This window comes from Lipotes vexillifer, unplaced genomic scaffold (assembly GCF_000442215.2).
Source record: "Lipotes vexillifer unplaced genomic scaffold, Lipotes_vexillifer_v1.1 scaffold1598, whole genome shotgun sequence".
Lineage (NCBI taxonomy): Eukaryota > Metazoa > Chordata > Mammalia > Artiodactyla > Lipotidae > Lipotes > Lipotes vexillifer.
In genome coordinates this window covers 32,235-55,732 of record NW_006799777.1, presented here as the reverse complement: position 1 = coordinate 55,732, position 23,498 = coordinate 32,235, and the positions used below count along the sequence as shown (strand labels likewise).

General features: G+C 36.5%; 1 protein-coding gene across 1 annotated transcript in view; it reads left to right on the top strand.

Moving 5' to 3' along the window:
- CNTN5 (contactin 5) overlaps positions 1 to 23,498 on the top strand; it is a 533,631-nt gene that overhangs the window by 482,136 nt on the left and 27,997 nt on the right. The window contains exons 18-19 of the mRNA XM_007471947.1: positions 9 to 228; positions 16,777 to 16,886. Of these exons, the coding sequence (XP_007472009.1) occupies positions 9 to 228; positions 16,777 to 16,886 (330 nt within the window). The remainder of the gene's footprint in view (positions 1 to 8; positions 229 to 16,776; positions 16,887 to 23,498) is intronic.

Below are 23,498 nucleotides of genomic sequence, written 5' to 3'. Positions count from 1 at the left end.
CGGAAGAGTTTCAGAATGGGGAAGGCTTTGGCTATATTGTGGCTTTCCGACCCAATGGAACACGTGGCTGGAAGGAAAAAATGGTGACATCTTCTGAAGCTTCAAAATTCATTTATCGAGATGAAAGTGTCCCTCCTCTTACTCCCTTTGAAGTGAAGGTTGGCGTTTATAACAATAAAGGAGATGGACCTTTCAGTCAAATTGTGGTCATATGTTCAGCTGAAGGAGGTCAGTTTTTTTCATTCTTATTATTTTCATTTAACATTTTACTATTTTATTTTGGTACATGAATGTGACACTGTTGTAATATATTAGATAATACAGGTACACCAAAAGCGAAAATAAAACTTACCCATAGTCCTACTACACTTTTTAGATATATTTTTCCAAAATTTTTTCAAAATAATTTTTATTGAAAAAAATTGATCATTCCATATACTTTGCTTTATGTTCTTCACTCCCTGATGATGTATGGCAAATATCTTTCCATGACAATACAATATTAGTAACGCCTGTAGAATATTCTCTGGATGGATGGACATTTAACCATTCTTCTCTGTTTCACAATTTAGATCATTTTCTATTTTAACCTTATTCTAATTTAAATTTAGAAATTTAGATAACTTCACTTTTAATTGAAAATTTTAACTTATGTGAAATAAATTTAAATAAAGACTCCAATAACTATTTATTACTAACCGCATACACAAAACAGCTGACTGATAAAGAAGTATCAGACAGGATTTTTTGTTTGAAGCTTTTCACACATGGTATCATTAAATCCTCACAACAATCTTGTCTAACAGGCTTTATTATCCCCATTGTAAAGAAAGAGAAATTGAAGTCCAGAAAAGTTAAGGGACTTGTTAAAAAAAAAGTTAAATAGTTTCTAATTGAGAATTAAACCCAGTCCTTTCAATCATTAAATCCTTGATTTGTCTATAGCAAGCTGCCTTCATACGTATAACCTCATTTAATTCTCAGTATAAACCTACTAGGTAGGCAAGACCTAGGCAGGAAACCCATTTTACAGATCAGTAAACTGTAAATCTGTGACTTATTCATGGTTACAGTAAACAGGTGGTAGTGCTAGAGGGCAAACTCAGTTTCCTACATCAAAATCCTTGGTTCTTTCAAGTTTTAATCCAAAAATGCATTTTCTGAGTGAGAGAAAGCTTGATAGAGCTAACTCCCTAAAGTTAGCTTTTCTGCATAGTCCTTCGTCAATTCAAGTGCATAATTTCAATTGGCCCTGCAAGTAAGTAAAATCCCTTACAGTCCCTAAACCTGACAGAAGACTGAGATAATGTTACACCAAAGGCAACACACATTTGACCTTCCAAATAATTATTGCTTTCTCATAAACTGACACTTTTACTTCCTTTGTGCCCACATGTGTGACTTGAATAGCTTAAGAGAATTACCAATCTTTTTGGTACGGGGAATTCATGGTGGGGGAAATAAGTAAGGTTGTCTGAATACTGAAGCACAAAGGTAGTGTCTAATTTATGTAAGATGTAGTTTTTCAGCACCAGCTGCCTTGTACTTTATGACATAGAGCCAAATTTTGAAGGAGAAGTAGAAAGTTTTTCCTAGTATAAGAATGAACAGGAAAGTGAAGAATCAAGTAATAATAAGGAACCATAGGTGTTCTTATGAGATATTCATGCACTTAGCATCTCAAGTTTCTGATGTTTTTTCAGATAGTATAGCCAGGCTCCACATTACTTATATTAACTCTTACAAACAAATATGAGGTAGGAATCTCAAGCTGCAATCTATTTTGCAGGAAACTGAGACTCAGAGAGGCTAAGTAACATGCTCAAATGAACCCAGTAAATAACAAAAGTTATAAGTAACTGTAGTAAGTGACAGGGCTGGAATTTGAACACAGGTCTGTATGACTCCAAAGCTAATGCTTTTAATCACTACCCTATACTTTCTCATCAGGAGTGTCTTTAACAATAATGTTTCATTATTGTATTATGTTAGTGTATATAATAATAATATTTTACATCATTTGTTACTCTGATATCTGTTTTAAAGTACGTCTTATTCAGGAAGTGCATATTCTTGTGGTTTTAATTTATTTAACCTAACTATAAAGTGCATGGTCTCAAATGTCACATGAGATGAATTGGACAGGTGTGCACATGCTTCATATGGTAACACCAGTGTTGTCTTTAAGAAATCCAGATTTGTACGTTCCTTGTCAACCTTTGCTTTAAAATTAAATTATAGCAGCCACCATGGGTTATTTATAGTGTGTTTTCTTAAATTTGAAATGGCTTGCTTTTAGAGATTTCTCTTTCCAGCTAGATAGGAAATATGCATATTTTCTTTCAAAGACACCGAGGTTGTTGCTGTAGCATATTTCACAGTAACACTTCATTTACTTTGGTGGACTGAAATATGAAAGATACCAGGCAAATTAAATCCAAATATTGGGAGGAGCTTCAAGATGGCGGAGGAGTGAGACGTGGAGATCGCCTTCCTCCCCACAAATACATCAGAAATACATCTACATGTTGTACAACTCCTACAGAACACCTACTGAACGCTGGCAGAAGACCTCAGACCTCCCAAAGGCAAGAAACTCCCACGTAACTGGGTAGGGCAAAAGAAAAAAGAAAAGACAAAAGAATAGGGATGGGACCTTCACCTCTGGGAGGGAGCTGTGAAAGAGGAAAAGTTTCCACAAAATAGGAAGCCTCCTCACTGGCAGAGATGGTGGGGGTGGGGTGGGGGAATATGCAGAGCCACACAGGACAGCACAGCAATAGCGATGCAGAGGGCAAAGCAGATAGATTCCCGCATAGAGGATCAGTGTTGACCGGCACTCACCAGCCCAAGAGACTTCTCTGCTCACCAGCTGGCCGGGTCGGGTGAGGGCAGGGCGCTGAGGCTTGGGCTTCAGAGGTCAGATCCCAGGAAGAGGACTGGGGTTGGCTGCATGAACACAGCCTGAAGGGGGCTAATGCACCACAGCTAGCAAGGAAGGAGTCCGGGAAAAAGTCTGGACCTGCCTAAGAGGCAACAAGACCATTGTTTTGGGGTGCACAAGCAGAGGGGATTCAGAGCACCACCTGCCTAAACGAGCTCCAAAGACGGCGCAAGATGCTGCTATCAGCACGGACACCAGAGATCGACATGAAACACTAAGGCTGCTGCTGCAGCCACCAAGAAGCCTATGTGCAAGCACAGGTCACTATACACACCTCTCCTCCCAGGAGCCAGTGCAGCCTGCTACTGCCAGGGTCCCATGATCCAGGGACAACTTCCCCTGGAGAACACACGGCATGCCTCACTCTGTTACAACGTCATGCCACCCTCTGCTGCCACAGCCTCTCCCCGCATTCCATACCCCTCCCTCCCCCAGCTTGAGTGAGCCAGAGCTCCCTAATCAGCTGCAACTTTAACCCTGTCCTGTCTGAGTGAAGAAGAGATGCCCTCAGGTGACCTACATGCAGAGGCGGGACCAAATCCAAAGCTGAACCCCAGGAGCTGTGCGAACAAAGAAGAGAAAGGGAAATCTCTCCCAGAAGCCTCAGGAGCAGCGGATTAAATCTCCACAATCAACTTGATGTACCCTGCATCTCTGGAATACCTGAATAAACAATTATCTCAAAATTGAAGCGGTGGACTTTGGGAACGATATATATATTTTTTTTTTTCCTTTTTCTCTTTTTGTGAGTGTGTATGTGTATACTTCTTTGTGTGATTTTGTCTGTATATCTTTGCTTTTACCATCTGTCCTAGGGTTCTGTTTCTTCATTTGGTTTTGTTTTGTTTTGTTTTGTTTTCCATTTAGTATAGTTTTTAGCACTTGTTATTATTGGTGGATTTGTTTTCTTGGATTGGTGACTCTCTTCTTTCTTCCTTTCTTTTTTTAAATTACTTTTTAATTTCTTTTTATTTTTAATAATTATTTTTTATTTTAATAACTTTTATTCTATTATTTTTTCATTCTTTCTTTTTTATTCTGAGCCGGATGGCTGACAAGGTCTTGCTGCTCTGGCCAGGTATCAGGCCTGTGCCTCTGAAGTGGGAGAGATGAGTGAAAAACATTGGTCCACCAGTGAGCTCCAGGCTCCACATAATATCAAACACCCACAGATCTCCCAGAGATCTCTATCTCAACACTAAGACCCAGCTCCACTCACCAACTAGCAAGCTACAGTCCTGGACACCCTATGGCAAACAACAAGTGAGACAGGAACACAACCCCACCCATTAGCAGAGAGGCAGCCTAAAATCATAATAAGGTCACAGACAACCCAAAACACACCAGCAGATGCAGTCCTGCCCACCAGAAAGACAAGATCCAGCCTCATCCTCCAGAACACAGACACTAGGCCCCTCCCCCATGGAAGCCTACACAACCCACTGAACCAACCTTAGCCACTGGGGACAGACATCAAAAACAATGGAAACTATGAACCTTCAGCCTGCAAAAAGGAGACCACAAACACAGAAAGTTAAACAAAATGAGAAGAGAGAGAAACACACAGCAAATGAAGGAGCAAGGTAAAAACCCAACAGACCAACCAAATGAAGAGGACATAGACAGTCTACCTGAAAAAGAATTCAGACTAATGATAGTAAAGATGATCCAAATTCTTGGAAATAGGAAAGAGAAAATACAAGAAACAATTAACAAGGACCAAGAAGAACTAAAGAGCAAACAAACAATGATGAGCAACACAATAAATGAAATTAAAAATTTTCTAGAAGGAATCAATAGCAGAATAACTGAGGCAGAAGAATGGATAAGTGACCTGGCAGATAAAATAGTGGAAATCACTACTGCAGAGCAAAATAAACAAAAACGAATGAAAAGAATTGAGGACAGTCTCAGAGACCTCTGGAACAGGATTAAACACAACAACATTCGAATTATAGGGGTCCCAGAAGAAGAGAAAAAGAAAGGGACTGAGAAAATATTTGAAGAGATTATAGTTGAAAACTTCCCTAATATGGGAAAGGAAAGAGTCAATCAAGTCCAAGAAGTGCAGAGAGTCCCATACAGGATAAATCCAAGGAGAAACATGCCAAGACACATACTAATCAAACTATCAAATATTAAATACAAAATATTTTAAAGCAGCAAGGGAAAAAAACATAACATACAAGGGAATCCACATAAGGTTAACAGCTGATCTTTCAGCAGAAAGTCTGCAAACCAGAAGGGAGTGGCAGGACATATTTAAAGTGATGAAAGGGAAAAACCTGCAACCAAGATTACTCTACCTAGCAAGGATCTCATTCAGATTCAATGCAGAAATTAAAAACTTTACAGATAAGAAAAAGCTAAGAGAATTCAGCATCACTAAAGCAGCTAAACAGCAAATGCTAAAGGAACTTCTCTAGGCAGGAAACAAAAGAGAAGGAAAACACCTACGATAACAAACCCCAAACAATTAAGAAAATGGTAATAGGAACATACATATCGATAACTACCTTAAAAGTAAATTGATTGAATACTGCAACCAAAAGACATACACTGTCTGAATGGTTACAGAAACAATACTGCAACCAAAAGACATACACTGTCTGAATGGTTACAGAAACAAGACCCATATTATATGCTGTCTACAAGAGACAAACTTCAGACCTAGGGACACATACAGACTGAAAGTGAGGGGTTGGAAAAAGATACTCCATGCAAATGGAAATCAAAAGAAAGCTGGAGGAACAATTCTCATATCAGACAAAATAGATTTTAAAATAAAGGCTATTAAAAGAGACAAAGAAGGACACTACATAATGATCAAGGGATCAATTCAAGGAGATATATCAATTGTAAATATTTATTCACCCAACATAAGAGCACCTCAATACATCAGGCAAATGCCATAAAAAGGGAAATCAACAGTAACACAATCATAGTAGGGAACTATAACACCCCACTTTCACCAAAGGACAGATCATCTAAAATGAAAATAAATAAGGAAACACAAGCTTTGAATGATACATTAAACAAGATGGAATTAATTTATATTTATAGGACACTCCATCCAAAAAACCAGAATACACTTTCTTCTCAAGTGGCACAGTCTCCAGGTCAGATCATATCCTGGGTCACAAATCAAGCCTCAGTAAATATAAGAAAATTGAAATTGTACCAAGTATCTTTTCTGACCACAATGCTATGAAACTAGATGTCAATTATAGGAAAAAATCTGTAAAAAGTACAAACACACAGAGGCTAATCAATATATTACTAAATAACCAAGAGATCACTGAAGAAATCAAAGAGGAAATCAAAAAATACCTAGAAACATAGGAAAATTAAAACACAATGACCCAAAACCTATGGGAGGTGGAAAAAGCAGTTCTAAGATGGAACTTTAGAGCAATAGAATCCTACCCCAAGAAACAAGAAATATCTCAAATAAACAACCTAACCTTATACCTAAAGCAATTAGAGAAAGAAGAACAAAAAAAACCCAAAGTTAACAAAAGGAAAGAAATCATAAAGCGCAGATCAGAAATAAATGAAAAAGAAATGAAGGAAACAATAGCAAAGATCAATAAAAGTAAAAGCTGGTTCTTTGAGAAGATAAACAAAATTGATAAACCATTAGCCAGAATCATCAAGAAAAAAAGGGAGAAGACTCAAATCAATAGAATTAGAAATGAAAAAGGAGAAGTAACAACTGACACTGCAGAAATACAAAGGATCATGAGAGATTACTACAAGCAACTCTATGCCAATAAAATGGACAACCTGGAAGAAATAGACAAATTCTTAGAAAAGCACAACCTTACAAGACTGAACCAGGAAGAAACAGAAAATATAAACAGACCAATCAAAAGCACGGAAATTGAGACTGTGTTTAAAAATCTTCCAAAAACCAAAAACCCAGGACCTGATGGCTTCACAAGCAAATTCTATTAAACATTTAAAGGAGAACTAACACCTATCCTTCTCAAACTCTTCTATGATATAGCAGACCGAAGAACACTCCCAAACTCATTCTACTAAGCCACCATCACTCTGATACCAAAACCAGACAAAGATGTCACAAAAAAAGAAAACTACAGACCAATGTCACTGATGAATATGGAGGCAAAAATCCACAACAAAATACTAGCAAACAGAGTCCAAAATCACATTAAATATCACACACCATGATCAAGTGGGGTTTGTCCCAGGAATGCAAGGATTCTTCAATATACACAAATCAATCAATGTGATACACCATATTAAGAAATTGAAGGATAAAAACCATATGATCGTCTCAATAGATACAGAAAAAACTTTTGACAAAATTCAACACCCACTTATGATAAAACTCTCCAGAAAATAGGCATAGAGGGAACTTACCACAACATAATAAAGGCCATATATTACAAACTCACAGCCAACATCATTCTCAATGGTGAAAAACTGAAAACATTTCAACTAAGATCAGGAACAAGACAAGGTTGTCCACTCTTACCACTATTATTCAACATAGTTTAGGATATTTTAGCCACAGCAATCTGAGAAGAAAAAGAAATCAAAGGAATACAAATCGGAAAAGAAGAAGTACAGCTGTCATTGTTTGCAGATGACATGAAACTATACATAGAGAATCCTAAAGATGCTACCAGAAAACATCTAGAGCTAATCAATGAATTTGGTAAGGTAGCAGGATACAGAATTAATGCACAGAAATCTCTTGCATTCCTAAAAAAATGACAAAAAATCTGAAAGAGACATTAAGGAAACACTCCCATTTGCCATTGCAACAAAAAGAATAAAATACCTAGGAAAAAACCTAACTAGGGAGACAAAAGACCTGTATGCAGAAAACTATAAGACACTGATGAAAGAAATTAAAGATGATACAATCAGATGGAGAAATATACCATGTTCTTGGATTGGAAGACTCAAGATTGTAAAAATGACTATACTACCCAAAGCAATCTGCAAATTCAATGCAATCCCTATCAAATTACCAATGGCATTTTTCACAGAGCTAGAACAAAAAATTGCACAATGTGTATGGAAACTAAAAAGACCCTGAATAGCCAAAGCAATGTTGAGAAAGAAATACGAAGCTGGAGGGATCAGACTCCCTGACTTCAGACTAAACCACAAAGCTACAGAAATCAAGACAGTATGGTACTTGCACTAAAACAGAAATGTAGATCAATGGAACAGGATAGAAAGCCCAGAGGTAAACCCACACATATATGGTTACCTTATTTCTCATAAAGGAGGCAGGAATATATAGTGGAGAAAAGACAGCCTCTTCAATAAGTAGTGCTGGGAAAACTGGACAGCTACAAGTAAAAGAAAGAAATTAGAACACTCCTTAACACCATACACAAAAATAAACTCAAAATGGATTAAAGACCTAAATGTAAGGCCAGACACTATAAATCTCTTAGAGGAAAACATAGACAGAACACTCTATGGCATAAATCCCAGCAAGATCATTTTTGACCAACCTCCTAGAGAAATGGAACTAAAAACAAAAATAAACAAATGGGACCTAATGAAACTTAAAAGCTTTTACACAGCAAAGGAAACCATAAACAAGATGAAAAGACAACCCTGAGAATGGGAGAAAATATTTTCAAATGAAGCAAATGACAAAGGATTAATCTCCAAAATATACAAGCAGCTCATGCAGCTCAATATCAAAAAAACAAACAACCCAATCCAAAAATGGTCAGATGACCTAAATCTTCTCCAAAGAAGATACACAGATAGCCAACAAATCTATGAAAGAATGCTCAACATCACTAATCAGCAGAGAAATATATATCAAAACTACAGTGAAGTATCACCTAACACCAGTTCAGAATGGTCATCATTAAAAAATTGACAGGGGCTTCCCTGGTGGCGCAGTGGTTGAGAGTCTGCCTGCCGATGCAGGGAACACGGGTTTGTGATCTGGTCTGGGAGGATCCAACATGCCACGGAGTGGCTGGGCCCGTGAGCCATGGCTGCTGAGCCTGCGCATCCGGAGCCTGTGCTCCGCAACGGGAGAGGCCACAACAGTAAGAGGCCCGCGTATAGCCAAAAAAAAAAAAAAAATGACAAAGTATAAATGCTGGAAAGGGTGTGGAGAAAAGGGAACCATCTTGCACTATTGGTGGGAATGTAAATTGATACAGCCACTATGGAGAACAGTATGGAGGTTCCTTAAAAAACTAAAAATAGAACTACCATATGACCCAGCACTCCCACTACTGCCCATATACCCTGAGAAAAGCATAATTCAAAAAGAGTTATGTACCCCAATATCATTGAAGCACTATTTACAATAGCCAGGACATGGAAGCAACCTAAGTGTCCATCAACAGACAAATGGATAAAGAGGATGTGGCACGTATATGCAATGGAATATTACTCAGCCATGAAAAGAAAGGAAACTGTGTTATTTGTAGTGAGGTTGATGAACCTAGAGTCTGTCATACAGAGTGAAGTAAGTCAGAAAGAGAAAACAAGTACCGTATGCTAACACATATATATGGAATCAGAACGTGGTTCTGAAGAACCTAGGGCCAGGACAGGAATACAGATGTAGACATAGAGAATGGACTTGAGAACACCGGGAGGGGGAAGGGTAAGCTGGGACGAAGTGATTGAGTGGCATGGACAAATATACACTACCAAATGTAAAATAGATAGCTAGTGGGAAGCAGTCGCCCAGCACAGGGAGATCAGCTTCGTGCTTTGTGACCACCTAGAGGGGTGGAATAGGGAGTGTGTGAGGGAGATGCAAGAGAGAGGAGATATGGGGATATATGTATATGGATAGCTGATTCACTTTGTTATAAAGCAGAAATTAACACACCATTGTAAGGCAATTATACTCTAATAAATATGTCAAAATAAAAAAAATCTGAATAGAGTCTGCCTTTGTTCTGACAACAAAATTCAAATATATATTAGCATTTGCTCACTAATTAAATTTACTAAATTGGAACTTCATGTGTAAATATTAATAAAGTTTTAGCACCATTAAATTGTGTTAAATGTGAAAAGCAAGACAATGGAAGGAAGAGAGTGTATTTGCCTAGGGTAAGCGGAGCTTGAGTTTCAAGCTCAGACTAGCTGTAAGGTCTTGGGCATTTTTTTCACCTTTCTGAGCCTTACCTTCCTCCACTCTAAAAATGAAAATCTAGAAGTAGAACATCCCTGGACGCCATTAAAAATCTAAGACTAAAATTTTGTCAATTTATTCTACATTCTGAAATATTCTTTTAAATTTTAATTGTCCCAGTATAGGCAATAATAACAGATCGACTTTTGCTCTATAATAAAAAGAGGGAAAACAACATCCTTTTTAGTCACTTGGCAAACTGCTTTACTTGAAAAGGAGTGAACATTTTCAAGATTGAAACATTTTTAAAAGGAGTCAAGGCCTGTAATAAACTGACGAAATAATATATTGTGCTTATGCCAGAGTAGGGTCCTCTCTTCCATGTCTGTGGATGTTCACAGAGATTCACAGTGAGACTTTGTCATCATACTCTTGCCCAAAGCCCAACTGATCTGATTGAGACTGTATTTCTCCATAGACCTCTTCTGTTTCTTTTTTCTTCCATTAACTTAGTCCACATGTCCCTGTATTCTTAGATAAGCAAAGAACAAGAGCAGAGGGACTGGCTTTCTATCTGTTTATGGCCATAGTTGCTTCCCTTCATATCATGATACAGTTACACACCTAGAGTACCATGGAGAAGGTACCACCCTTTCACAGCTGATATCAAGACATAAAGAGAAATGTACCAGATGCCATATCAAACACAGCCATGTTTTTAGGAGGGAAGCACAGAACACAAGGACTTCAAATCACACCTGACAGTACTAGTTCTCAACCCATTTCCCACTGGCACATTGACAATGGATGACATTCGCATCCAGAACACACTTCCATAAGTGCTTGTGTGCATTCCCCATACCTCTATGTATTCCTTTTCCTCTCAAGAAACCTATTGGGATGCAAATGAGAAGTACTTCATTGAAGGGAAAACCTTGAATGTAATCTGTCATAGAAGGATTCATCATTTATACATATAGATACTTAGTAAATCACTTGGGAAATAACCTTGACTCTTGCCACTTGGAGGTTGACTATTGCCCTAAAGTACTGTCAGAAAAGCTCCAAATGTTTTTTCTGCTAACACCTTTGAGACTTTGAAAGGTTTCCACAACAGAAATAATCCCAAATGGCTCTGTCAGTGACAAGCAACATTCGACATAAACCTGGGAGGAAAGAGATTTGCCTTCTGGGACTTCCATGCACCATGCATATTTATCTATACCCTTTGAACCAGGCAAAAATTATGTGCATTCTAACCCTGATTTGACTTCAGGTCTCAGGGTATGATATAATCCCATGCAATACTCTCATCTTGGAAACAATTCTATTTTTTTAAAGAATAACAAAATTCCAACATAATTGATTTTAAAGTGCATGGTATAAGTGATAAAAAGCAATATTTCCAACATGAGAAATCAAATTGGCCTTCATTTCCATATTTCTAGAAATACTTATTAATTAAACTTACATCCATTTTCCACTTTAGATTTGGAAAGGGAAAGAACCTGAGCATTCAAGTACATCTAATAGAAAAATAGAGGGAAATTCAATATAGATTAATTGTAGGTTGAAATATTTGTTTACATGTGATGTGATTTAACCTTCTCTAGTTTTTTTGGCTTTTTCCTTATATGTAAAAATATGCAGCTTTTATATTTTATTAAAGTCAAAAGGCTTCTTGTTTGCAGAAAATGATATGCAATTATCCTCTTGCAAATTGAGCTACCACAGCTCAAATTAAAACCTGACTTTCATGAGGTGTTATTCTGCAAATCAGTCCTTAGCTGAAACTGAGCTCAGTGGGATTTATGTGAACTTGAAAATTAATAAATTGGCATATTAGTTGTAAAATATGAGGAATAATTTCCTGTCTTTGCCAGATGATCCATTTGGATTAGTGCCTGTAAAAGTTCAGCTACAGCTGTCTTAACTGAATTTGTAAATAATGAAACCATAACCCTTCTCCCAAGGAGTTTATTAAACTGTCCTTTGATTAATGCTCTTACCCACCCCTCCTGGGAAGTCAAACGTATAATCAATATTATAAGCACATCCCCCCATATTACTTGGAGAACTCCAGCTGCTAGTTCACTTAATACAAATGTATCATCTAAATTCATGAACATGGTAATGCTGTACAAAATTTTTAATCTAACAGGAACTGAATTCTATCAGTCAGCCTGTCCACTTCATATCCCAAGATTGGAGTGAAGGAGTCAGCCATGGCCTAATTAATATCATCATAAGTGAAAAAAAAAAAAGAAATCTTCAAAAATCTTTGAATCTATTAGACAAAATGCTAGTGTAACCTCAAATAAATCCCTGAATTTTCATCAAATTACCCAAGCATAACAGATAGAAGTGAGCATGGCAAGAAGCATCCTGTGATTTACAGATCAGGATAGTTTTAGAGATGCCTGAATATGACAAGATCTATGAGGAGCAGTGTAGCTGTTGTTCAAAATTACCAAAAATTCCATGAAATAGGAATAAAAGGAGTTGATAGTATGCCTGTGGCAGGATTAAACAGGAGATGATGGGGGTTTAGGTGGTTTCTGGCAAGACTTAGAGAGGCCAGCTGGGGATTCCAACATAAATATTCTTGAGAGAAGTTAGGCATGGTGGGGCAAGGAGAAGAGAAAGCAGTAGGAAGAAGCACCAGGGTGGTAAACACAGATGTGTGCACAGAAGCAGAACAGTGTGGTGGTCAGGGCCTGACTGCTCTATTCAAATCTTCTCTCCACCCTCTAGCAGCTGTGCAACTTTGGGCAAGTTGGTTAACCTCTCTGCCCCTAGATTTCCTCATCTGAAAAATGGTGACAATGATAGTAGGGTTGTTGGGAGGATTAATTGATACATTATAAAGAATTTTAAATAAGGCTTGGCATATATCAAATCTTCAGTAAATGGCAGTTACTATTATTATCTTTGGTTATCCCCCCCTCATCTATTTTCTTGGTTATTTTTGTTCATTTATTTTTAATCTTATTCCATTCATTCATCTGTCAGTTATTTGGAAACAATTGTGCAGTAAGAGAATTGACTATATATTCTTCTTGTAAAATCTCTTCTGCACCCCAAAGCTGACCCTAAGAGGTAAAGAATGAGCCAGCTGCTTCCTTGGTGCCATTTAAAAACAACAGAAGAGAGAGCACTTGAGACCTGAGTTCTACTTGGGGCTCTTTAAGAGCCAGAAGCAGAGTTCAGATAAATCAACCTGTTTCTATGTCACTTTTTTCATCTGCAAAATAAGGGCATGTTTAAGTTTTCAAACAGTACCTCTTATATACAATGATATTCGTAAGTCCTTTTTTCTTTATGCAGGTAATGTAGCCTGTGTAAACTTATCACAGAGACACAAATCTTCATTGAGTCTACAATCACTAAGATGGAGCAATGAGAACTGTGTGTGTGTGGCATCTAAACAATTTCACGATAGGGAGCATCCATCAAATTAACAATAAATTTCATATTTTTAAGCTTTAGAAGTAAGAGAATAATAAATATTTACAGTGAAAGAGCACTGGATTTATTATTTTGCTCCTGATGACACTTTGCCTTCTGAATCATGTTATGTGATTTTACAGTATTTTAGATTAAAAAAAAATTTTTTAAGCAAAAAAAAAAAAAAAAAATGAGGGCATGGATTTAAAACATAGGTTCGTAACTCAAAAGCCTATAGACATCAGGTAAGAAATATAAATAAGTGAAGTAGTCCCAGAAGTGAGACAATAAAGACTCGTAGAGAATCTGCCAAACTAAAAAGAATATGCCCTGACTAATGGGAACAACTGCTAATTCTCATCTACCAGCACCCAAGGATTCAGACTTGGTATCCCCCTTTTTTTCCCAAATAAGCCATAAATTCTTATTTTTAGATGGAATGTTGGAATTAATTAATTTAATAGATTATTTGGGCAAACAAAATATGGCTGAAGACCCACTGGCCATCCATGTGTGACCTTTGATCCAAGTGACTTTCTAAAATTCTTTCTAGTTGTGACTTTCCATCATTCAACTGCAATGGGATGCCCAAACAGGACAGCTAGTTCCAATTCAAAGCAGACATTCTATGATCTAGTCAGTTACTCTTGCCTGTAGACAAACTTTTTGATACACATGAAAATATTCACTGGCTAATAAACCATACAAATTGAAACTTTTGGAAGTAAACTGAATGAGGTCACTTTTTTACATGCTTAAATTTCTAATGCAGGTCAGCATGGGTCTACTTCTGATACTATTTACATCCAGAAGGTGAAAAAAATAAAAAAATGACTCTTCAATTCTTGTTTCATTTACCCTCATTCATTTGATGCAACTATAATATTTATCCCCCGAGTGTGCAACTGTGAAATGTCCTCTTGTGTCTGACCTGGATTTAAAAAGCTTAGAGGTTTTAAATAGAAATTAGGGTGCTGGTTTGGGAAATAATTTCTGAATATTTTTCTTTATTTTTTACTTTTTCAAAACTTTCATCATTCTATTTAAAAAGTACTTAAACTTGTGTAGTGCTACAGAAAGCTGAGAGAGAAATTTCTTTCTCTAGTGGTAAAAAGAGATCGAAAGGCTGCCATCCAACCACATATTTTGTGCTTCTGAAATTGTTTATCCCCCTGCAATCTCCTTTGACAAAGATGTAATTGCCTCAATAATAAAAAAAAAGTTGAAAGAAGGCATTTGTCACACAAATCTCTGCAATGCATTCACTTAAAAGATAAGCAAAACTTCTTCCAAATAACAAATGATATTCAAAGGGTGGCTTTCTTTGAAATAAATCATATCCTAAATCCTGGAGATCAGATTATACACACTTAAGAACATGAGCATTTCTTTTCATTTACTTGCAAAATAAAGAATTTTAACTCCTGTTAAATAGTAATGAAAAAAATTTTTGTTGCAGGTCTGCTGAACAGAATTCTAGAATGAAATAAAAGTAGAAGCTTTTCACAGAGTTTTGTTTGTTTTTTTTTAATCTGGTAGATGCACAAATAATAGGCAGTTGGAAAGTGGGATGAAGGAAACCATTGAGCAAAAGAAAATAAAAGATATTCAAAGGGCAGAATGAGAAATGACATTTTATACCATGGCAGAAACTAATGTCAGCTTCTGTGTAAAGATTAATGTGAATTTACCAAAGCACTTTGAAGTAACTCAAATATAGTATATAATTTTAATTAAAGCTTTACCAAAAGAAAAATCATTGCTCAGTGCAAACATGCACCTTTGAAAAAGTCTTCTGTGTGCTTTTTTACAGTAACAAGCGTAGATGTTTTTGACTTATGTTTTTCAATTAATAATATATAAGGCCTCTCCACATAGATATGTGGCCACTTTCCTTCCATTAGAAAAGGAAAAATCTCAGCAAATGGTTACATTGAGTTGTCCAAAAAGTTCATTTGGGTTTTTCCATAACATCTTACGGGAAACCCAAACAAAATTTTTGACCAACTCAATAATTCCCTTTATATGACTAAGACTTAAAAATTTTATTTAGAACTCTGCCTTTGCAGTAAGGTTCCCTGAATCTAAAAACAAAAAAATGTGTGTGTGTATGTGTGTGTGTGTGTGTGTATATATGTGTATATATATATATATATATTTGTCAACAGTTTCATCTGAAGTCTTACCAGTGATATGGCATTAGACTCAAAAAGCCTCTACAATTTTTATGGGGTAGGAGTTTTTGAAATCGATTTTGTATAGACTAGTTGAACTAACTTATGGCATTTATTCCACCATTTCATTTAACCTGTGTTTGTGACACAGTATTTATGATTCAGCAATGTCAAAGCTGAAAATATTTTGTTCCTCACATAGATTACAACCTCAAATAAAGTGCACCTCTTGATGGATACCAGTCAGACATGGTATATTTGAAAAAAAACAAAAAAGTAATAAGAAAGGTCACTGAGCATAAGAATGAATGAAAAGGTGGTTTTGAGCAACAGCACCGAGACCTTCAGGGACTTTCCTTTTTGGTCTATATCTGTCTTAAAAGTCAATGCATGCCTTTCAAATATCATGATTCATAACACATTCCTTACACAATCATGGAAATGTAACTTTGTGGTTGGAACAACAAAAGAAATCTAATGAAATTTAGATTCTGTTTGTGTCTTCACAGGGTAAAACAATAAAATAAAAAGTGATATTTTGTGAATGAATGTTTTAAGTGCCAAGCACTGTGCTAAATAATTTATATGTATTATTTCAATTAAAATTAACCTTAAAAGTTTATGAGCTAAGTATTCTCAATATGCCCAAATGACAGAAGATAGAACTGGAGCTCAGGAAGAGGTAAAGCAACTTGTCTGAAGGTAAGTAATTTTTTGGAAGACAAAAATCAACAACAACAGCAACAAAAAAATCCAAGCCTGACTCTTAGTCCATTCTTTTGATCATTATGGTAGACTGGCAGACAATTTTAAGTCAGACAATTTAACTTCTCCAGAAGTGTCCTTGTTAATCCAAGGATAAAGATCTTCTTTACTTGTCTTGCTAGATTTGTTACTTGTCATTGGTAAGGTACTGATGAGACTTGGACACAGTGTAGAAATCCAAAAAGAACATCTTTTTTTTCTTGCTGTGCTTTTCATAATCATCACAGCACTTCATTTCAAAAATCAGATAGAAGGAAGTAACACCTGAAATATTCAGGTGCAGTGCTTTGGTATGCATAACTTGTTACCATCGTGGTTTATTATTTCCATTTTCCTTCATACAGAACCCACTGCTGCTCCCACAGATGTCAAGGCTACAAGTGTGTCTGTGTCAGAGATTCTTGTTGCATGGAAACATATTAAAGAGAGTCTAGGAAGACCACAGGGATTTGAGGTATGAACAGAATTACTGAAAATAAGCCTTGTTATTTCTACCGGCACTGTACTCTCTTGAAGAAATTGTTTGGTGACACTTCAACAGAATTACATTTCTTTGAAATTCGCTCTATGGAAAAGAAATGAGAAATATACTATTCTACTGACATGTATTATGTTGCTCATTAGCTAGCTTATTTTTCAATGTAGCAGTTTCCATAGCACTGGGCAAAGATTAAAAAAAAAAAAAAGAAAAGAAAATAGACCTTTAGATAAAAAACCAGGAGCTACAGGTTGATATTTACTGTTATCCAATTTATTGATGGTTAAAAATACTTTTTGTGTATTTCTCTCTAATAATTTAATGTATAAAACAAGTTTTCCTATCATGTTGTTCGTGGCAGATCTTACCTCCTATACTAACTTGTCAGATTTGCTTGGAACTTAGTGATCTGTACCTATTCACTCAAATGACTTTTTGTCCTTCAAATTTTACTGTTTTTAAACATAGTTATCATAGTTATGCCAGCCTTATAGTGGTGAATATTTTATAACAATTCATTGACTTCAATAAAATTTTATCCTCCACATGGACTAAAGGATTGTGGGCAGTCTGTAAACTTGAGTATTCCACAAAAACAAGAGCTCTCATACAGCTCTTGTTCTTTCCTTTGCCAGTGAGGGATAGGATTAGGGGAGTAATTTATAAAATACAAAAAAGAATTAGCATCCAGCTGAGGATCTTTGTTGTCTTTAAACTTTTTAATGTTTACTTTTCCTCTGTTTCAACTGCCACTAAGAGAAAATCATCTTGATTTTTAAATAATGACCTCATATAGGACTTGTATACCAACATGGTTTCCAGGCTAAAAACACATTTCTTTATTATATTTGAGTTTTCAAATAATGGCTGAGAACTATTTAATTAATATACAGCCAGCATTAAAGATTACAGTGATTAACAGTTTATGCAATATTTCTAAGAGTTACAGCAAAGATCATTTATATGAAACCATTACCTATACAATATCATGGATTTATTTCTACAATCTTGCTTCAGTTCATTATTTGGTGATAATTCAATATGTATCATATCAGGTCATTGCATGCTTGTTTTATTAAAATCTCTTTTTCTCCCTAGCCATGCTGCAGGGACCATGTCTGTTCACCAGTGAATCCCAGGACTGGTAGTACTTGGCTCAGGACAGCTACAATAAATATTTGTTGAACAAATGAATATCTGTGCTTCACAAACAGCCCCTTTTGTTCCCACTGTAGAAGACATTGGGGTGGCCTGCCCTGCTCCCCTTCACTGGGCCAGGGCACCATCCCCTAGCTGCTGTGAGTGTTGGCTATGAATGGTTTTCAGCTTCCCCTCTGGAGAACTGCCCTCCACTTAGGGGTGATGCCTTACCTGAAAAAGTACCAACCCCACAATCAAGCAACCCAAGGTCAATGACTGGCTGATACTGACTGATACTGGTCCCTTGCTTCAAGGAGGAAACAACTTTATGGTGCAGTTTATGATTCAGAGCCTTAGTCGTGTACATCAGGCCAAGGCTAGATCAACTGGGACCACACTCTTGCTCAGTTCCTTCTACTTCCCATCCTCCTTCCCTCCCTTCCTTATAGATTCGCCTGCAAGCACTCTCACAGTAAATCACATCATTCTAATCCCTGTCTCAAGCTCTGCTTCTATGTAACTCAACCTAGAACAATTACATGAGTATAGGTCCACCTAGACCTCTGAATCAGAACATCTGGTGTGCATACTTTCAGTAAGCCATAAAGTGTATTCTGCTGTTCAGAAGAGTGAGGATCCAGGCTTCTACATCTCAAAGTGGTGCTCCTGTCACACAGCCAGTCACCCTCAACAATTTTTCTGCCTGTCCTAATAGCATGACATTCATATTCCCACTGTAATTCACCTGTAATAACAGTTTTCTATGAGGTCCTACAGAGATCACATAAGATTTAAGCTTGTGAACAACGGTTCTATTTCTATATATAAATCATCATTCATTCATTCTTTCAACAAATATTTATTGGACGCCTACTAATTAGTAGATACTGAGCTAGATGCTAGGGATAAAACAATAAGCAAATTAAAGTCCCTGTCCTCATGAAGCTTATATTGTAATAGGGAAGGCAAACAATAAACAAGCTAACAAATAAATGTGTGATATAATTTCAGTTGATGATGAATGTTTTGCAGAAAAATAATACTGCGCAAGAAGGTAGAGTGAGAGTCTGCTGTTTATAGGGGTTTGAGGAATTAACCTTTCTGAGGTTCTGACATTTGACATGATCAAATGAGAGAAAGAAAGAGAGAGAGAGAGAGAGAGAGGCAGAGAGAACAGAAAACTCAAAGGCCCTGTCTTAAGAGCATGCTGGCCTTGTTCAAAGAACAGGAGTGATTTTGGCTAGATAACAGTGAACAACAGGAAGAGTGATAGCAGGAAAAATCGCTGGGACAAGAACCAGGTTATATGCAGTCTTGTGAACCAGGAAAAGGAGTTTAGATTTTATCTTCAGTATAAGGAAAAGCCATTAACGATTACCAACAGAGAGTCTAATCAGGCTTTGACTCATATTTTAAAAGCATCTCTTGGTTTAGAGGGTGAAGAACAGACTCTAGAGAGGACCTCAGGTAGAGCAGTGGAGAAGCAGTCCTTCCAACCTAGCAGACAATGAAGTTGCTTTCGACTAGAACAGTAGATGTGGAATTGATGAGAAGTGGACCTTTTAAGATATATTTTGAGTGGAAGTTTGGCTGGATTTGCTTATGAATTGGATGTGGACTATGTCAAAGTTAATTCCAGAGCTTTTTGACCCAAGAAGCTGGGAGAATGACAAATCATTCACATACATAAGGAACTGATGGAGAAGAGCATATTTTAGAGAAAAAGATCAAAGATTCTGGTTTAATGTGTTAAATTTTATAAGCCTTTTATTTTATTTTATTTTTTTACAAAAAGAGCTATCAAGTAAGTCTTATTTTAAGAGAAAGGTTAGAGACAGAGCTATAACTCTGAGGAATCTTCAGTATATAAATGGTTTTTACACATGTGCTGGCTGAGATCACCAAATGTTGATAAAGATGTCTGAGAATTGAGCCCTATGGTGCCTCATCATTTGGAATTCAAGAAAGAAGACATGGCCAAAGAAACTATAGAAGACATTGAAGAAGTTCAGAAGCCAAGAGAAGAATTTTAAAATGGAGTGTCAAATGCTGAGTCAAATGCTGCTAAGAAATTCAGAAAGATGAGGCCTGAGGCTTCAGAAAGATGAGGGCTGAGATTGCCCAAGGGGTGTGCCATGCAAAGACCTTACTGACCATGGTGAGAAGGGTTTTATAAAATGCTGGTGATCAAGGTTTTACTAGAGATCAAGACCAAGATCACTCAAGTATGGCACTCAAGATTGTCAGAGCACAAAGCTTTCTCTAAATCTATTTTATTCAAAACAACAATTTATCACAAGCAAAAATGGAATATCTTTGAGGATATGTTAATAGCATTTAATCAAATTCTGGAGCAATCATTACATTGACTGAATTTTATTTAAAGTAAGTCAACACAAATTCTGACAACTATTTTTACACAAAGAAACAACACAGCTTCCATGGGCACAGTAACATTTATAGTATTTTATAGTGCATTATAAATTGTATTTTTAAAAAGATGGCATCTTGTTACCAAAAAAAAAGAAAACAATATCTTGTTAATGGGAAAATCAAATGTATGCTTTTCATTATCAGAAAATAATTAAAACTTTATATAATTCAATGACCAAATATGACATAACAGTTATTTTAAGTAAAATATAGTCATCAAAGACTCTTTATAAGATATACTGTCTCATAAGTGTATAGATGCATGTAGATTTTAAAAATAAATGTGAAATTTTGTCATTTGTAGAGATGTGAATGGACCTAGAGACGTCATACAGATATGACATAACAGTTATTTTAAGTAAAATATAGTCATCAAAGACTCTTTATAAGATATACTGTCTCATAAGTGTATAGATGCATGTAGATTTTAAAAATAAATGTGAAATTTTGTCATTTGTAGAGATGTGAATGGACCTAGAGACTGTCATACAGAGTGAAGTAAGTCAGAAAGAGAAAAACAAATATCGTATATTAACGCATATATGTGGAACCTAGGAAAATGGTACAGGTGAACCGGTTTGCAAGGCAGAAATAGAGACACAGATATAGAGAACAAATGTATGGACACCAAGAGAGAAAAGCGGGGTGGGTGGTGGTGGTGGTGGTGGTGGGATGAACTGGGAGATTGGGATTGACATATATACTCTGATGTGTATAAAATAGATAACTAATAAGAACATGCTGTATAAAAAATAAAATAAAATAAAATTCAAAAATAAATAAATGTGATATAAGTAAAACTTACCAGCATCACTCCCACCCCCTCTTTTTTCTACTCTCTATCCCTTTAAGAAAAGCTCTACCTCTGCTCTTCACCTTACCCATCCCAGAATTTACTGTTCTCATTGTCTCCTCATCTTTCTTTTCAGTAAAAAGATCTCCCAAACTAAATATTTCTAAAATGTAGTAACCCCTACAGCTTAATATTTTTTCTCATCACTATCTCCCTCCTCTATTCTATCCCGGCCACAATCCTAGTTGTGTTTACTAATAATAGTATTCTGAGCATGATGACGATGAAACAAGTATTGTTTTTGTCACAAAAGCCAATGAGACTGGTTTCAAGTTTTATGTACTTATCATATCAATCCTGTGAGTCTTTTTTCTAGCCATAATTGCAGCTTTACCTGTGATGTCTAAAGTAGTTAGTTACTATAACCGCTACCAGTCCTGTGCCATTCTGAAAATAGTGGAGAATGTGTTTTTGGTCAAGTCTCCTGTTTTTCCTGAATTGAATGGGTGAATGAGATAGAAAAGGTCCTGCTCTTATGAATACTGCATCATAATGGGAGAAAATAAATAAATAAATAAATGTGAGAAAAATAAACTTAGATAACAATACATGTAGAAGTGCAAAGGTAGAACACACCTGATTCACTTAAGGAACAGAAGGAAGTGGAGCAACTATACCTTGGTGAACAGTGATGTGAGTGAAATTTGAGGTAGTCAGAGAGTTAGGTGGGCAGGCACAATATTATGTAGGGATATATATAGATTATGAGAAGAGTTTGTACTTTATTCCAAATATAATGAAAAGCCATTGGGGCAATTTTAGGAGGAGAGTGACAGTGTCTGATTTACTTTTTTTTTTTTTTTTAATATTACTCTGGCAGCTATTCCATGCAGAATGAAAGGGTGAGGGGAGAAAGGTCAAGAGTAGAAGTTAGGAGGTCATTGCAATAATCCATGCAAGAAATGATGATAACTTAGACTAAGGTCATAACAATGGAGTAGGAGAAAGGTAGACATACTTTAGAGGCAGGTCTGGCAGGATTTTCTGAATGATCAGATGTGGAGGGAAGGAAAATGATGATTCCTACATCATGGCCTTGGTCAAATGGATGAATAGTGGTATGATTTACCAAATAATAATAATAATATTTTAAAAATTTAAAGGGAAAACCTGGACAAAGAAGAGATTTGAAAATGGGAAATAAAGAAGTCTATTTTGGCTAAATTAAATTTGAGATGCCTATTGGAAATTTAAGAGGATAAGTCAGATAAGCAATAGGATATGTGAGTTTGGAGTCTAATTAAGAGATCAGTGCTGAAGACATAAAGGGGGCAATCATAAAGGTGGTATTTAAAGCCATTCTATTACATTAAATCACCTAAGGACAAATTCCCAGAAGGGAGTAGAGTAAAGGAGAGGATAAGAGGAGGAATGAAGGGGGAGACAAACTGTGTCCTGGTACAATCAGCATGTAGAAATTTAGCTGAAGGAAAGGAATCAGCACGGAGAGTGACAAGGAGAGATCATCTTGATGGAGAGAAAATCAAGTGTGTGAGGTGTCCAAGAAACTAAAAGAGCTAATCAAAAAGAAGGAAATGGTCAACTGGGTTTACACCTGCTAAGAGATTGAGATGAAAGCAGAAAAGTTTCTATTGGGTTTAGCAGTTACTGGTGATCTTCAGGAAATTTTCACAATTAAGTAAGTGATCCACATCCCTTGTGTTATCAGTTTAGTTACTTCAGGTTGTAGACATCAAATACCATTAAGAATATTACTTCTATCTAAATAATGGCTAGTGGCAGCAATTTAGAGAGAACCTCAATTCAGAACTCCAGACCAGCAACACATTTGTTTGTTGTGGAATCATTTAAGTCTCTTGTCAGGATATCAAGGTGTCTTGATATACATTAGAATCATAACTCTCCTGTGTTATCAGAAATGGGTAAGAGTCAGACTCAACCTCTCAATATGTTTTCGCACCAGTCAATGACTATAAGAGAATTGAATTAACCACTGCAGACAACTATTTTAGCCTCAGATAAAAGCAGTTAAAAGAAGTCAAGGGCTTCCCTGGTGGTGCAGTTGTTGGGAGTCCGCCTGCTGATGCAGGGAACACGGGTTCGTGTCCCGGTCCGGGAAGATCCCACATGCCGCAGAGCGGCTGGGTCTGTGAGCCATGGCCTCTGAGCCTGCACGTCTGGAGCCTGTGCTCCACAACGGG